At 46.3% G+C, this 17,074-nt stretch overlaps 1 protein-coding gene across 6 annotated transcripts in view; it reads left to right on the top strand.

Moving 5' to 3' along the window:
- LOC143385570 (contactin-4) overlaps positions 1 to 17,074 on the top strand; it is a 271,910-nt gene that overhangs the window by 54,958 nt on the left and 199,878 nt on the right. For all 6 annotated transcript variants that reach the window (XM_076841028.1, XM_076841026.1, XM_076841027.1 and 3 more), the window contains exon 3: positions 12,860 to 12,955. In XM_076841028.1, coding sequence (XP_076697143.1) covers positions 12,860 to 12,955 — 96 coding nt within the window. The remainder of the gene's footprint in view (positions 1 to 12,859; positions 12,956 to 17,074) is intronic.

The raw sequence follows: 17,074 nt of genomic DNA, 5'->3' as shown, positions 1-17,074 counted from the left end.
CAGGCTTACTTTCCCCCCGAAAGTTAAAGGCAAAATCAAGCATCTTGGTTGTCCTACGGATGGGTCTCTCATGTTCACCAAAGGGATTTTGATGGATGGTCCACTAGCCCCGTGAAAAATACCGGTTTTCAATTCCCACAGAACTTTCTACAGTGTGGATGGAAGTTCTCCTTCAGTCTCTGCAGGGGATGGGTCCAGGACTCCCCAGGGATAAGAAAATCCACAGACGCCCAATTCTCTTATATGAAATGATGCCGTATTTGCATATAACCAACCAGCACCCTCCCTTTAGATTCTCCATTTCTTGGGGCCAGGGGACCCTGTTGGATTCATCGTCACGTTCCCTACATCATCTACCACACAAGGCACCATACATATTGTTGGAGGGAGGAACGAAAGGAAGAATGAATGAGGGATCGATGGTGAAGATCTCCCCACCTCTGAAATTCTGAAAACAATAACTCCACCCAGTGTGGGCACCTGTGATCACCTGGCTGGTGTGGTCCGTGTCTGGTCTTAGGAAATGGGTGTAGATTGTGTGTCCCTGTAGTTGTGTCTTCGGCTTTTTCAGATTTCTAGAAGCTTCTTTTGTTTGGCCAGGGAAATGTTTTCAACTTTTAAACGTAAGCTGAAAATGCTTCTTTATCCATCTCCTTGGGTGTTACATGAACTGGGATGACTTCAACGTGGGTCATAAATAAGGAAGCACAAACTCAGCCGCTGTGTCACGGGGCACGACTTTCCGACCTTCTTGGCAGTCTCAGTCGGGGACGAGAGCTGAAGGGACAGGGTATCACTGAGTTGCTTAGGGCCTCGCCATTGCTGAGACTGGCTTTGAACCTGCGATCCTCCTGCCTCAGCCTCCTGAGCCTCTGGGATGACAGGCGTACACCACTGTGCCCCGCTCTCTTAAAGTTTTCTTTTTTAAGACTTTCTGTGTTTTTTTAATCTTTATTTTTTAGTGATAGGTGGACACACAATAGCTTTTTCAATTTTATGTGGTGCCGAGGATCGAACCCAGGGCCCCACATGGGCTAGGCGAGCGCTCTACCCCTGAGCCACAACCCCAGCCCCTTCTCTTGAAATGTCCACACCAATCTTATTTTCCCTTAAATCATTTTTCAACAGCATCGTTACCAGCTCGGACATTAGGTTTGATTTATTCCTTTTGATTCTTTTCCGTTTTGCTCGCGTGAAACTCCTTGAGAAGAGGAATATTTTCTTTGTCAATTATACATCCCAGGGACCACACCGGGGGCTCCCATGGTCGTCGGTGCTTGTGGTGGGCCCATTCTAGATAGCCAGCGACCCTTCCCTGATCCACCCAGGCGTCCAAAGTGTGCCATCTTGAAATATTCCAAACTGGCATATTGATTCTCCCAGCGTGAAGTCACTTGAGGAACCGTGACTTGAGAATGAGCCATTGGCCTGAGTTTGCCAGGGAGACTTTGGCGGGGGGGCAGGGTCACTGCATCCTCCCTTGATGAATTTCTTGGGTTTTGTCTGAAAAGTAGGAGAATGCTATGAAAAGCCTCATGTTCTGGCTATTTCTTCAGACTTCGTTCTATTACAAACATCCCCCCTCCAAAAAAAAAAAAAAAAAAAAAAAACAGGTCAAATTAATAAAACACTTTTTTTTCCCTCTGCTAATCAGCCCTTGTACGAATCGGATCCCTGGATCCAGCCATAGATCCTGGATCTATGGATCCTGCATAGAGCCCCCCTCTCCCCCACGTCATGGACGGAAAGGTGTCTTGGAGAACCAGGAGGCACGAGCCATGTCACTTCTCAGGCCCGGCGGGTCTGCCGCACACTGCCATCTTATCTCTGATTTCTCTTTGTGAAAACCAGGGCGGGAAAACAGCACCCATTGCAAAAAAACAAACAAACAAAAAAATCTAAATAGATGATGAATAAACACATAGCTTGCATGTATATTTGATGATGGTTTTATTCCCAAAACTGTAATTAAATGAGATAAAAATATATGGTTGAAGTTGCCGAAGCAACTTAAATTCAATATAAATAACAGCTGCTCCTCATCTGGAAATTTCATTTATATACAGAACCTGTTTTTTAATTTTTTTTTCCCTTTGCCCTTAAATTTTTTTTTTTTAAACAGTATACAGCCAATGCAGCATCCAGTGTCCCAGGAAGTATTTTATACTCAGGAAATGGGAAGGAAAGGGGAGGTGAAGGGATTCCATAAACCTATTACTTCTTCTAGGTTTGAATTCCCCCCAAAATAACTATATGGCAAAGGATGTCCAGTTTGGGAGCTGGGGCTGTAGCTCCGTGGTCGAGCGCTTGCCTAGAACGTGTTGAGGCACTGGGGTTTCATTCTCAGTAGTGCGTACAAATAAAATAATAAATAAAGGTTCATGTTGCTTAGGGCCTCGCTGTTGCTGAGGCTCGCTTTGAACTCGCGATCCTCCCGCCTCAGCCTCCGGAGCTGCTGGGATGACAGGCGTGCGCCACCACACCCCGGCTGAGTCGCCTACTTTTAAAGATAGAATTTAGAGACACTTCACACAGCATCTGCCTTATTTGGGAGGGAAGCTGGAAATGGCTGCTCTGTCCTGGGTCCTGGTCTGCACCGCCGCTAATTGCTAGGTGAATGTGACAGTGAGTTGATGGTCCGGGTTTGTGACCCTGAGAGGTTAAGAGAAGAAAAAGCAATGGAATGAGAAAGTTTGAGGGGAAGAGATTCCTTTCACTTTGAAGCAGGTTTCTGGATTTTTAAAAAAATTTTTCATGAGCAATTGTGTGGCTGGTGGCTTTGGAGTCTCTCGGGTTGGATCTTGCTCTGTGTCCCTTGGGTGACCATTTGGACACGCGTTGCTTACAGGCTTTACGATGGCTCTGATGCGACTTCTCCGCCTTTTCTTCAGAGAATATTCATCCTCATGTTACTTTAACCTGTCTGATTGGCCTCTCAGGTGGCCTGCTTATTAAAACCGATCCACTGAATCACACCTGGCTGACTGTAATTTTTCAGTGGTGAGGAGAAAAGGTTGGGAAGTAAAATATTCAAGACGAAGAGCCACATATATTTCTGGGGAAGTGATAATGATCCTAAGCCAGTCCTTACAGAATTCTGGCCGTGGATGAGGAATAGGTAATGGTTGGGTGTGTGATTGACTAACAGATGGTAGCCCTGATCACTAACAACAGACCCACAGGGTGCCCAGGGTGCGGGTTTGTATTTGCAACATCACAGACATTCCCTCGGGAAGGTTGGGTGTTCCACGCGGTGATATTATTTCATACGCTGACTGTAGGTCCATCTTATACCTCTACACTTTCATTTTAAGAGGTGTCGGTTGCTGGCTCAGCATCCTTAATTAGAAAAACCTTTTCTTTTTTAAAAAAATTTGTTCTAATTGGTTTCACATGATAGCAGAATGCATTTTGATACACGGTGCATAGATGCACAACTTCTCATTCCTCTGGCTGTACATAGTACAGAATCGCGCTGGTAGTGTAATCACACAGGTATATAGGGTAATAATGCCTGTCTCATTTCACCACCCTTCCCACCCCCACACCTCCCCCCTACTCCACTCTGCCCAATCCAAAGTCCCTCCATTCTTCCCTAGCCACTCCCCCACCATTGTGGACCAGCATCCATAATTTGGCCTTTGGTTTTGGGGGACTGGCTTATTTCAATTAGCACGATATTCTCCAACTCCATCCATTTACCTGCAAATGCCATCATTTCATTCCTCTTTAAGGCTGAGTAATATTCCATTGTGTATATATATCACAGTTTTTAAAATCCATTCATCTACTAAAGGGCATGTAGGTTGGCTCCAAAGTTTAGCTATTGTGAATTGAGCTGCTATAGACATTGATATGGCTGTGTCCCTGTAGTGTGCTGATTTGAAGTCCTTTGGGTATAAACGGAGGCGTGGGATAGCTGGGTCAACTGTTGGTTCCATTCCAAGTTTGCTGAGGAATCTCCATAGTGCTTAGAAAGACTTTTTCTTAGTTATCTTTCAGAGAACATCCCTGGCCATTGAGCACCCAAAGGTCCTTTTAACGTAGATGCTGGAAAACTGTGCCACATGCACCAGTAAAAGAAGTCAGGCTGACCACCCCCCTCCTTGATATGCAACCCAGAGGGACAGCTTTGCTCAATGAATACTCATTAAATGAGATACTATAAGACATCATTATATTGGATATTAGGTATCCAGCGCTGTTCTGAGTACTGCGTTACAACCTGGTAAAGACTGGCAACCTTCCTCAAGCTTTCACTTGGGGACAGAATCTGGCAAGCCCTGTGACTGCAGATGGAGATGCTGGCGATTGCTATGCAGGATATCATAAAAGTGAACATGTCCTACAATACCTGGAGCCAACGTAGTGGGTGGTCCCCTGTAGACAGACACGATGAGGAGTGGACATTTGAGTTGGCTCCTAAAAAAAAAATCACAATAAGTCCCCCCAAAATGGGGCAAGAGGATTCCAGACCAAGGAAACAGCAAGTACCAAGGTCCTGAGGCAGGATTCACCTTCAGGGGTTTGAAGAACAGAAAACAAAACATGTTTTTTACAGTATAAATAAGCAAAAGGGAAAGAGCCAAGGATAAAGTTAATGTTGCAGGTCGGGGCCAAATCCCAAAGGGCCTTGGGGTGCAGTGGAAAGTCCACATTTTATTCTAAAATCTAGTCGGCCAAGAGCAATGCACCTGCCCAACCTCTGACACTCCTGAGTCAGGAGCCATGCACGTAAAGAGATGAACTCCCAGAGAGAAAACTGCAGGTAATCGTAGCTTGTGGTTTAGGGCCACTGTCTCCTGATTTATGAGGTGATATCTCCCCGATCACAGTGACCTTGGCAGGTGGGTGGGGGCCCGTCTTTATGGAGCACGCAGGGAAACTCAGACGTTTTAAATTGAGTTGTTCTTTGGCTCCTTAAATAGCACAAAGTTCCAGATAAAATAGAAAGTGTCAAAAAAAACGAGGAAAGGAGAAGGAGTAAAATGAGAAATAAAAATAGTTGTCCGGAAAGTCAAGCACACACAGAGTAAAGGGCAAAGTGAACTTTAGACCTTGTGAGAGTCTCAAAGAGTCCGTTAGCTGGGAGGGTTTTATTTTTTTTCATTTAATTTTTTTTTTTTTTTTTTTGGTATCAGGGATTGAACTCAGGGGCACTCAACCACTGAGCCCCCTCCCCAGCCCTATTTTGTATTTTATTTAGAGACAGAGTCTCACTGAGTTGCTCAGGGCCTCGCTTTTGCTGAGGCTGGCTTTGAACCCGCGATCCTCCTGCCTCAGCCTCCCGAGCCGCTGGGATGGGACAGGCGTGCGCACCGCCGCGCACGACTAACAAGTATGATTTTATTCCTGTTGTTTACTTCAGCGTAGAACAAGAGGCTACCGATTTGGACTTTGGGGTTAGGAAGGCCTAGATTCTGGTCCAAGCTCTTTCGTGTCCTTCACCTGTGACCTTGGATGTTGATTTTTTCCCCCCTCTTTCTATTAAATGGGATGGGTAAAGGAGCCTACGTCACAGCTTCGTGTGGACTGAATCACTAAACACATGCAGAGTGCGAGACGGTGTTCTGCGTGCCAGATCCCAGCGACCCTCTCACACCCTCCCAAAGAGACTAAATATTTATAAAAGTGGTCAAATTGCCCAGCTAGCCCGCCACCAGCCTCCTTGAAATGTGATATCGATCGATGCTATTCTTATTTCTGGCCGAGGTTTTGTTCCCAGAAACAGAGCCTAGTGTCATAAATGTGTGGCAAGAAGCCAAAGAGAGAGGTGGGTCCCTTCTTTTGCTCCATACAGGGTTTGCTGAACCCCAGGCACGTGGGTCTGTGGGAGTGTCCACCCTGCTTCCCCTCATCCTGCTTTTTTGAAAGTCTTTATTCCTTCTCAGCACTCTCTGGCCTCCCCCCACTACTTCGTAGAGTAAGTCCCCCTTAGTTTCTTTATCTGGCTGTCGAGAACTCACCTTCTGCCCATCCACAGCGCTCTCTGATTGACTGGAAGTAGGAGGTGGCCCATGTGGTCCAAGTCAGTCGCTTTTCACGGTCATGGATGGACAGCGAGGTCAGCACTTTGAAGACGCTGGTGGTCTAAAATAGTATTTCTAGAATTCCAGAGTCATATCACAGGATAGACTTTTCTTCTGCCGTGAACTAACCTCCAGAAAGAGAGAACAGAATGGACTCTAAAATCAGCACCTCGGACAGCTCCCAGCTCAGCTTTCCTTTGCCCCCTGGAAGAAGTGTTTGGGGATGTCCCTAAGGGGGTTCTGGGCAGCAGCCTTAGGACTTACAAAAGAACGAGGTCAGAGCCATTTCTGTGAATGAATCCTTTGTAAATTGAGTGCCTCTTAACTGAGGAGTATGAGTCAGGCCTTCTGTGGTCTGTACAAAGATCCCCCCCCCCCGAAATTTCAATGTCAACCTAATACCTGTCCTCAGATGTAGGCCCCCTACTTTAAACAGCCGACCAGGTGGGGTGCTGTTGTCGGGCCTTGAGGAGACTTGACTTGGACACGCTGATGCTACTTTATGATAATGAGCCACTTTCTGAAGACTTTTCTATGATGCTCCCGAATGATGACGATAATGAACCATGGAGTATTGACTTGGGGCTGTGCAGTACGCTCAGATGCATGCACACATAGACACCCTCGGGGAACAAATGGCAGAGAGTCCCCAAAGATCATTTTAAATATGCCGCAGAACAATGCGCTTTGGGCGAGGTCTTCAAAAACACCTCTTTCTTTGTGCAAGTGGCACAATCGCCAGGATGAAAAGCAGATTCACAGCAAATGCACCGCTTGACCATGTTCCCAAGTCGGTATTGATCTCCTTATTGATTGCCTCTTTCGAAACGGGAGGAAGCCGTACTACAGGGAACGGGTGCTGACAGTTTCTCATTCGGAGGCCACCCTATCAGAATTCACGGAATCTAGGTCTAGCCAAGTCAGGGGGAAAAAAAAGGAGGAAATTGGATTCTTTTTTTTTTTTTTTTTTTTTGCTTGCATTAAATAATAACGTGCATTAAAAAAATATGGCATCATTTTTCATTTTTGCTTTTCTCCCTGATTTTTCTATTTTTCCCCCAAACTACAATGCATGTTATTATCTCTGAGCCTTTCCTGGGCATGTTTAAACTATAGTTTTTATACCCTCCTCTGGGAGGTCCCAGTCTGCAAATAGTCTCACCTTTTCCTGCCCACGTACATAATGGCTAGTCCCTTTATGTTGGCCTTAAAAATCAATTTTCTTTATTCATTTTTATTACTTCTTTAAAAAAAAGGGATCTTGGACCCTCTTGATTTTATTTGTTCTTGACTGTCTCCAGGTCTTAATTATAAGATATTTATCGGCTCTCAACCTTATAATCTGTGGATTTTTTTTTTTCTTCCCGTGACTCTCTGATTTACTCCATGGTCTGAACTCCAAGCGTTTACTTCTATGAGGGCTTCCTATTATTGATCTCCTACTGTGACCTCAGGCCTTTGACACCTTATGTCACCAGGAATGTGACTGCTAAACAGCTTTGACGTTCTCAGGGAGCTAACCCAGCCCCAAAGACGAGAGCATATTTTTCTAATCTCATTTAAAAATGAAAACGTCGGTGTTCTATCCCAGAGGAGAGTTTTAAAAGACCTTTGTTTTTTTTTTTTTTTTTGCAGAAAAATGTGATAGGAAAACATCTTCCGCAAAATTTTGCCTTCTTTTTTAGGTGTGTGATTGTCGAAAAAGTTATGCATCCGGCTAATGAACGCAATCGACACCATCAAGTAGAGCCATTCATTTTTTTGAAGTCTATACGTTATGTATCCGTGAAGTATGCACAAAGCTGGAGACATAAGCTGTCCTAGAAAACCACGGATGTCCTTTGTCACACTTTGGTGTTGTATTCATGTGTCCGTGACCGACCGCGTGAGCTAAAGAGAGCAGGGCGTGGGAACTGTTCCCCTTCCTTCCTGGTAAGGCGACGATCCTACCTCTTCATAGGGTCTTTTCTCAGCATTTTCTTCCTGTTGAACTGCACCCAGGGCTTCAATCCCTGCGGAGAGCGCTCACCCTCAGGAAAATGCAAAAGGAAGAAGAGAAGATTTAGAACCAAATTTTCCAACCCATCCGTGGTCCGGGGGAAAGGTAGATTTTTCTTACAAGCTCCTCGAGTGGAAAATCCATCCACGTGAACTTCCCATTTGTCTCTAAGATGTCCACTAATGACTGGCTCGAAGGCTTCTTGTCATTAGCTTCTCCAAGTCAGGGAGGAACCCCTGGATGCGGGTGACTTCAGAGTTGTGTCTTTGGATGGACCAGAACATGAGTGCGTCTTCCCTACCACTCCCCACGTGTGTGGAGCGCACACAGGAGGGAGCTCTCTGAGCCTCAGCGATGGTCCCTGTAAACTGGGAATGGAAGCTATAAAGGGATTAAATCGAGGCAAACAGGAAAAGCACTTGGCCCACGGGTGACCTCGATACATTTTGCCAGTGGGTGCTGTTGTGGGTTTCTGAGCAATGCTCATGGGCACAGGGCACTCTCCGTAATGCCTCCTGGCTATCTCAGAAAGCTGCTGCTGATGACCATGACCTGGTATACCAAAGCTTTGGAGAGAAAATGACTCTGAGTGTATTATTTTATACGTAAGATAAATCACAAATGTTGCTGGTGAAAGCTTTGCTACAAAGTAGAAAAGCATTTTTTAAAAAATGCTCATTCACACACATGCAGTTCTTCAACCTGGAAAATTATCATGTTTCTAGCAGAATCTGAATAGAGTATATATGAAATGATATGTGAAGGCACCAATTTGGGACCTTCCATCTTTTCCTAAACACACTAGTGTGTATTTTGATTTGCATCCACCACTCGTTTTAGGGTTCCGTTGCTAATTGGAGCCCTTTTATTGAGGTAGGGAGGATACAAGAGATTGAATTCAGGGGCACTCAACCACTGAGCCACCTCCCCAGCCCTATTTTGTATTTTATTGAGAGACAGGATCTCACTGAGTTGCTTAGGGCCTCGCTTTTTGCTGAGGCTGGCTTTGAACTCACGATCCTCCTGCCTCAGCCTCCCGAGCCGCTGGGATTACAGGCGTGAGCCACCACATCTGGCTGGAGCCCTTTCTATAATGCACTGGTTTGGGGTATGATTGCCACAGAATCCCAGCATTCCCTCATGGACAGAAAAAAAAAAAAACATACATTAAGTACCCACCTTTCACCTTGAAGTCCTTGTGCTTGGCTGTGAGCTTTTCAAACATCTCATTTAATCTTGGCACAGTGCTTCTTCATTTAAAACGAAGCCCACATTTATTCTCCGTTTATTTATGATAAGACTGAGACTCACCCGAGGTCAGCACCAGCAGTAAGGGGCAGAGATGGTTGTCAAACTCTATCCGCCCACAGACGTCCTCTCTTGTCCACTGCGTGGGTAGGCAGGGTTTACCATCTGGACACGGCTTTAATTAACTACTAAGAGACATTTCTAAATATTTTTCTCAACTCCTAAAGGATTGCAATATACTCTGAATACCCAGATCTCGTAGAGCTGAATGAAATTCATGAACTCCAGAGTAAGAAGTGGGATCCAGTTCTTTTAAACTCAGGGAAGGCAATTAAAAATCATTGCATATAATGCTTTTCTTTCCTGTTTCTTAAACCACAGTTGGTTTTGCCTGGGCAAGACTGGGTCTCTGTTATCTATTGGTCCTTGATTTTTGATTCAACTCTGAAAATTGAATGGGATATCTTTAAAAAAAAAAAAAAGAAGGGTTTAAAATATGAAATCTACAAGGAAGTTAAAAAAATCTCTGGCTTACGTCTCTTTGAAGACCATTTCCTTAAGGAGAACAAAAATACGCTCCACCCTTACCTGGTGCCAATTGGATAAAAGGTGATTCAGATTTTAGTGCCCTTTGGCTTTGTGCTGAGTAGGTGTGAGTCCTTCACACTCTTCTTAGATTTTGATTCTGGTGGCCCTTGGGTCCCGCGGTTAGGTGACAGGTGGCAGTTCTGCCCGCTAAAGTCTTGAGTTGCGACGGGACAGATTCTGTGTTTGCACAGTGTTTGCATCCCCAGCTGGAAATCGGATGGAACTTCATGGAACTTTTGCAAACCTCTGAATGGCGAAAACAACCATGGCTAAACTTCCAACCTTTCTAATTCCTACAAAAGAAATCATTATGAATAACAGTCACTACTATTGTTTTATCACATAATTGTGTGATGTCAAAAGGTAAATAAAATTAGATCTGTTCAAGGATGCATTTATTAATCTCAGTGCCCTGAGTCCTCCCTGAAACCAGAGGTGGATATAGTCACGGCAGGGAGACGATCTAGGTTTCTCTGGATGGTTAGTCAGCTTTCCGGCACTGTGACAGATGACCTGAGAAATTCCACTCAGAGTAGGAAAGGTTTGTTTGGGTACTTGGCGCCATTTTTTTTTCTGGGCCTGAGGGGAGGCAGAGCAACATGGCAGAGAAATGCTCCCGGTAATCTGCTTCCTCCAACAAACATGCTGCTGCTTATGTGTCTACCACCTCTCAATAGGGAGCAGCCCGGTTCCAAACGATAACACGCTGCCACTCCCTAATGTCACCTTGTCACCTTTAGTGAGTCCATGATGACCCTTTTTCTAGTCTGTAAAATGGGGACGTGAATGAAGATAACCGGTAGAACTGTTGTTAGGATCTCGTGTGGTAGTCACCTTACAATGTTTATCCAATTGCCATCAGAAAGCAAGGGGTAAATGTCCCCTCAGGCTGATGGGTGCAGCCACATGGTTTACAGCCCCCCACGACACCTTGAGTCACAAGGGGGTCCTTCCATCTGAAATCAGGACATGAAATTGTTTTAGATACCAATAAAGTGAAGGGGCACTTAAGACCCTCCCATTTGGGAGGGTAAGAGAAAACACACCTTTTGAACAGCTGAGTGTGTCACTTGATTAGATATACCTTAAGTGATAATGGATTTTTTAATTTGTTCCAATTAGTTACACATGGCAGTAGAATGCACTCTGACACATTGTACGTAAATGGAGTGTAACTTCTCACTCCTCTGGTTGTACACAATGTAGAATCACACGGGGTGTGTGATCATAATGCACCTAGGGTAATAATGTCCGGTTCATTCTACTGTCTTTCCTACCGCCGTGCCCCCTTCCCCTCCCTTCACTCCCCTCTGTCTAACCCAGAGCACTTCTATTCTTCCCTGGCCGCCCCCTATATTGTGAATTAGCAGAGAAAACATTTGGCCTTTGGTTTTAGGGGGATTGACTTATTTCACTTAGCATGCTATTCTCCGGCCCCGTCTATTTACCAGCAAATGCCATGATTTCATCCTTCTTTAAGACATAGTAGTACTCCATTGTGTAATATGCCACATTTTCTTTATCCCTTCATCTGTTGAAGGTCACCTAGGCCAGTTCCATAATTTGGCTCTTGCGAATTGAGCTGCTACAAACATTGACGTGGTTGTGTTCCTGCAGTATGCTGCTTTTAAGTCCTTTGGGTATCAACTTAGGAGTGGGATAGCTGGGTCAAAGGGTGGTTCCGTTCTAAGTTTTCTGAGAAACACCTTACCGCTTTCCATAATGGTCGCACCAATCTGCACAATGTATGAGTGTGCCCTTTTCTCCACATCCTCGCCAACATTTCTTATTACTTCTCTTTTCAATAGTTGCCTTTCAGACTGGAGTGTGAAACTACTATCTTCGAGTAGTTTTGATTTGCATTTCTCCAATGGCTAGAGATGTGGGACATTTTTCACATGTTTGTTCATCGGTTGTATTTCTTCTTCTGTGAAGTGTCTGTTCATTTCCCCCGCCACCTCATGTACCAAGTGCTTACTTATTGCCTCAAACTGTCATCTTTGGGTTCATGCACATCTTATCTCTCGAAGCAGACTTGACCTCGTTGAGGAGATAGAACTTCATTCCCCAAAGAGCCAGAGGTGTACCTTCCCAATATTTAACAAAGTACACAAGAATGTTTCAAAAACTCTAGGTGTGTATCTATTTGTACTTATATATTCATTTATAGGTATGTGTGTAATTATAAAGACGGTGTGTGTCATCTTCTAGGCATATAAGAATACAGGGAAAGGAGTATAATTGTATACCATAGAAGGGCTCGTGAAGTGAACAGATCTGTTACAAAGCATGCATTTGCACCAGGCACCAGGTGCACACCTGTAATCCCAGTGGCTCAGGAGGCTGAGGCAGGAGGATCATGAGTTCAAAGCCAGCCTCAGCTAAAGTAAGGTGCTAAGCACCTCAGTGAGACCCTGTCTCTAAATAAAATACAAAATAGGGCTGGGGATGGGGCTCAGTGGTCGAGTGCCCCTGAGATCAATCCCTGGTGCCAAAAAAAAAAAAAAAAGAGAAAAGAAATCATGCATTTGCATTCTGATAATGACGTAAAATCACAGAGGAATCGCTGGAGAGGCCACAACATCTTCAAATCTCAATTTCTTCACCTCCATCTGCACCAGACAGTTCCAGTTGAATCATCTGGAATGATGGACGTGTTCTCCGTCTGTGGTAGCCACTGACGGTGTGTGGCTATGGACCCTTCAAATGTGGCTAGTCGTGTCTCAGGAGCGGACATGTGAATTTTACTGAACATTAGCTATTTTGACTCTAAATGGGTGGCAAGTGGCCACGTTAGTGGACGACCTCACTGTAGAACCAAGGAGCAAGGCACAGCCTCAGTATGAGGAAGCCACATTCAGATCGCCGGCTGCGGGTGCTCCCCAGGGTGACTTTCCGCTCATCCCTCTTTTTTTTTTTTGGAACAAGCGACCCTCTCCCACGATATCTCAGCCCTTTAAATCTTAAACGCCTTTCCCTTTATTTCTCCCAACAGATCTTGAGAACTTTAAGACAAGGACGAGGAGCACGGTGTCCGTCCGCCGAGGTCAGGGCATGGTACTGCTGTGTGGCCCGCCACCCCACTCTGGAGGTACCCACCCATGCGCCGCCGACACGTGCACACCTCACTGGCTGCTATTTTTCTTGCTGAATATTCTCCCCCTCGGCACCGGCCAAGGGGACAGTGTCATTTAGAGAGATCCCCAGAGTCCCTTCCTGTGGAGGAAGAGCCATGGCGTCCACCTCCCAAAATTAGGATAGGAAAATATCAGATTGTGCCAAGGTTCCTGCCCAGGGCTGCTTGCCTGGCCCAGGGGGGAAAGTCACCTGAATCAGTCAGAGCCACAATCCGAGCTAAAGCCTCCAGATCTTGTTAGCACTCGATTGGGTTAAAAAAAGGAAAAAAGGGAGGCCCATTCCGCTTGACCTCTCTGCTGGAGAGGAGCCAGAGGGATCTATGAGCGTCTCTGCTCCCAGCAAAGGTGGGGCATTTTTCACTCCCGACGACCAATTCTCCAACCTCCTGGACACGGATGGGGTGCCCCGTGGCTCTGTGGCCTTGCTGACGCTAACTACGCAGAGTGGAGTTGGTGTCAGGTGCCACGGAATGGAGGCTCAGTCCTGCACACTGGGTCCCTTCAGGTGACCATGACCAGCTTTCGACAAGCTGCCGCCTCCTTGGGTTTCAGAGTTTATGAGAATGGTGGTTTATTCAATGTCTGTTGTGGGTTTGGAGGGGAGGTGTCCCCCCAAAGCTCCTGGGTGAGACAGTGCAAGAAGGTCTGGAAGGGAAATGGTTGGGTTGTGAGAGCCTCGACCTAGCCAGCGAATGGATCCCCTGAGGCGGTGAACTGGGTGGCGACTGGAGGCAGGCGGGGTGTGGCTGGGGGAGGTGGGTCCCCGGGGTCCTGCCTTTGGGGGTGTATATTTTATATCTGGAAAGGAGAGTCTCTCTCTCTCTGCTTCCTGATCACCATGTGAGCTGCTTCCCTCTGCCACCCTCTTCCGCCATGATGTCCTGCCTCACCTCGAGCCCTAGGAATGGAGCCGGCTGTTCATGGACCGAGATCTCGGAAACCAGGAGCCCCCAAATAAACTTTTCCTCCTCTACAATTGCTCTGGTCAGTCGTAGCAATGAAAAAGCTGACTCAGACAGTGTGTCTTTACCCATTTAGGTAAGGAATCCTGTAATGGATAAATACGAATGGCCGGATAAAGAGAGGAAGGGCAAGAGCCTGGGAGCACGGGACACAGATGTGAGGTTCCACTGTTTAGGCACAATGGATGGAACCATTGGCGGATGATACCGGAGCTCCGTAGGCAGCCCCTCTTCCCTTGGCAGAGGTGGGGCGTGGGTGGTCAAGTGGAAAGTTCCGACTCTCTGGTTATGATTAGCCCCTGTGATCCTGCAGGTAGCTGGGGGCCCGCCAACAGCCACCTCACTAGCGAAAATGTGGACGTAGTTATTAGGAATAACCAAAGTGCTTTTCTTCATGGATATCCCTCGGGGAAGGACAAAGGGTTTAGCAGATTTGTGCTAAGAACCCAAGTGGGGGGGATCAAATGTCTATTTCTTATTAACCACAACGACTCACGGTCAGACCAAGAAGCAAAGTCACTTTGTCACAGAATCCAAGATGGATTTGTGGAGACCCAGCCACTGGATCAGTTAGGGATGTGTTTTGAGTGTAAAAAAACTGAAAACCCAACTCACTTTGGCTTGAATGCATTAGGCTTTGTTGTTCTCATTGCAAGATTGTCACATGTGTACGATCTAAAGCTGGTATGGGTGTGTGTGTGTGGGTGTGTGTGTGTGTACCCAGGTGTGAAACCCAGGGCCTCACACGGCGCTCTACAATCCTTATTTGGTTGGTTGGTTGATTTTTGATACTGGGCATTGAACCCAGGGGAGCTTAGCCACTGAGCCACATCCCCAGTCCCGTTTTATATTTTATTTAGGGACAGGATCTCACTATGTTTGCTTCGGACGTCACTAAATTGCTGAGGCTGTCTTTGATCTCGAGATCCTCCTGCCTCAGCCTCCCGAGTCACTGGAACTGTAGGCGTGCGCCATCTCCGCACCTGGCCTACCACAGTCATTTGAGGGTGTCTTATAAGACACAAGCCCTTCCCCAGTTCCTTCTCCGAGGCTCTTAGTGTGCGCTCTGGCTGAGGCACAGGGTCTGCATTCCCATCCGGAAGAAACAGAAAGAGAGCAAGGATCAAAGGCAGAAGTTTTTCTTCATTTCAATTTACCTTGATTCTGAGGAGTCTGCTTTGCCTGAGAACCCTGCCCACATCCCATGGACCACCCCCGGGGGGGCAACAGAGACGGAAAAATCAAGTACTTCCTGCAGACGCTTTCCTGCCCCAAGACATACCAAGGTTTCATTCATAAGCACAAACACGGGGAGGCATCAGGCAACCTGCCGTGTCTGTGCCAGGGACCTGCAATCACCTCGGGGCCAACGTGACTGCCCAGAGACGGTTCAGGGGTGCGGAGGTTTGACAGGGAGGGGTATGGATCAGGATCCCACAGAGGGGTGTGATGACGGGTTTGATCAACTCCATGCTTGCTGACTGAGGCCGACATTTACTGTGACACCTGCTGTCCCCATTATCGCCTTAATTTTCTATCTGGCCTCACGTGTGATTGATGGAGCCAATTTCGTAAGCTTAGAATTTGAAAAACACCCTTTTCTTTTGGAAGGATACTCAAAAGCTGCAACTCTTCCTTTCCATCCATCCTCCTAACATTTCTAGCACAAAATAATAACCATTAGCAAAATCTCGGAAAGGCTTGCACGTGAAGCATGTGGTACTCGGAGGCAACTTGGAACAGGAAGGCTCCCTGAATCTGGATCAAGAACGTGGAACTGTTAGGTTCTCTGGTTTTTTGGAGATGAACACTGCATCCAAGTCTGATTGCTGTCATTCATGCTGGGGAATTTTTTTGTGTGTGTCTCTTTTGAACTTTATTTTTTATGTTAGCCTCAGAAGCACTAAATTTGGAGTACAGGTGTGTATTCTTGTTCCAGTTCTGTTTCAGGCAATTATTTGAAAGGAAGCAAACATCTTCAAATCTGTATGCCTCGCCCTAGTAGGTGAAGAGATTAAAAGGATCCTCAGATCCCTAATCATCACGTAGTTATTGCTCAATAAAAGCTAAGACTCTTCTTTGTGGAATACGTGCTACATTATGGAAGGCCTGTCCTTTATATAAGGAGATCACATGATCATGGACATACGTTTGGATTCAGGAGAAATGTCCTCAGACTCACGCGTCTCTTCCACATATGAAATCTGAACAACATAAAAATGGAAGCTTTTGCTGGTTTCTTCTGTTCTACCAGAAAGTTAAATGTCTTGTAATGCGGCGGCAACCCTGATAACTAGTCTCGGAGGTATATTTGCAAAGCCCCGCTCCTTTCTGGAACTTATGACTTCGAGAAAGTTAAAACACAGGAGGTGCTGTTGCACAGTGAGCGCCCTGAGCATCCTGCCCTGGGAGAAATTCATTCCACATCCCCACAGACATCTCCTGAAACACGCTCGTCTCCGCGGGCAGCAGTTGGCAGCTCTGAAATCCAGTTCCCGGGGCTGTGCTGACATCCCTGACAGTCGTGATGGTGAGAGACAGGGAAATAAATATTCTCGTTATGGGCGCTATTAGAGACCGCGTGTGCTCAGAGTCACACTGTGAGCAGGGGCAGGCCGAGCAAGGAGATTTTTCAACAAAGCAACAAGGAGAACCTTCAAGCTTGGAGCATCTCAGGCAGTAAGGTCATTGTCTATGTGATGAAGTCTTTCCCTGACCCCAGTTAGGCAAAAACCTTCCAAGTAAACCGTCCAGCCTCGATTCTCTCATTTCCATGGCAAGCTGTGAATTACCCTCAAAGCTGGCAGAGTCACCCCGGGCTCCTGGCCGTGCCGTGCATTTTAGAAACCAGCAGATGGTATCCCAGTTCCGATTGCAAAACATCATGCGGAGGGAAGGAAACGAGTCAGCCGTCTATGATATCAGTGGGGTGCTCAGCCATGGCATGAAATCCATCGTAAGGGACGCTGCTGCGTGTCCTGCTGCAAAAGCTGTGCAGTCTCAGAACCTCTTCAGAGAACACGGACATGGGCAGCCGTCGGTCCGTTCTGAAAGGCCTCGTCTTTCCGATACTCCAGCAATGGCTGTGTGAAACATCCTTCTCGGCTCTTG

This window comes from Callospermophilus lateralis, chromosome 20, assembly GCF_048772815.1.
Source record: "Callospermophilus lateralis isolate mCalLat2 chromosome 20, mCalLat2.hap1, whole genome shotgun sequence".
NCBI classification, from domain to species: Eukaryota; Metazoa; Chordata; class Mammalia; order Rodentia; family Sciuridae; genus Callospermophilus; species Callospermophilus lateralis.
The sequence above is the reverse complement of the archived record's forward strand: the minus strand, read 5'-3'. Positions and strand labels throughout refer to the sequence as shown.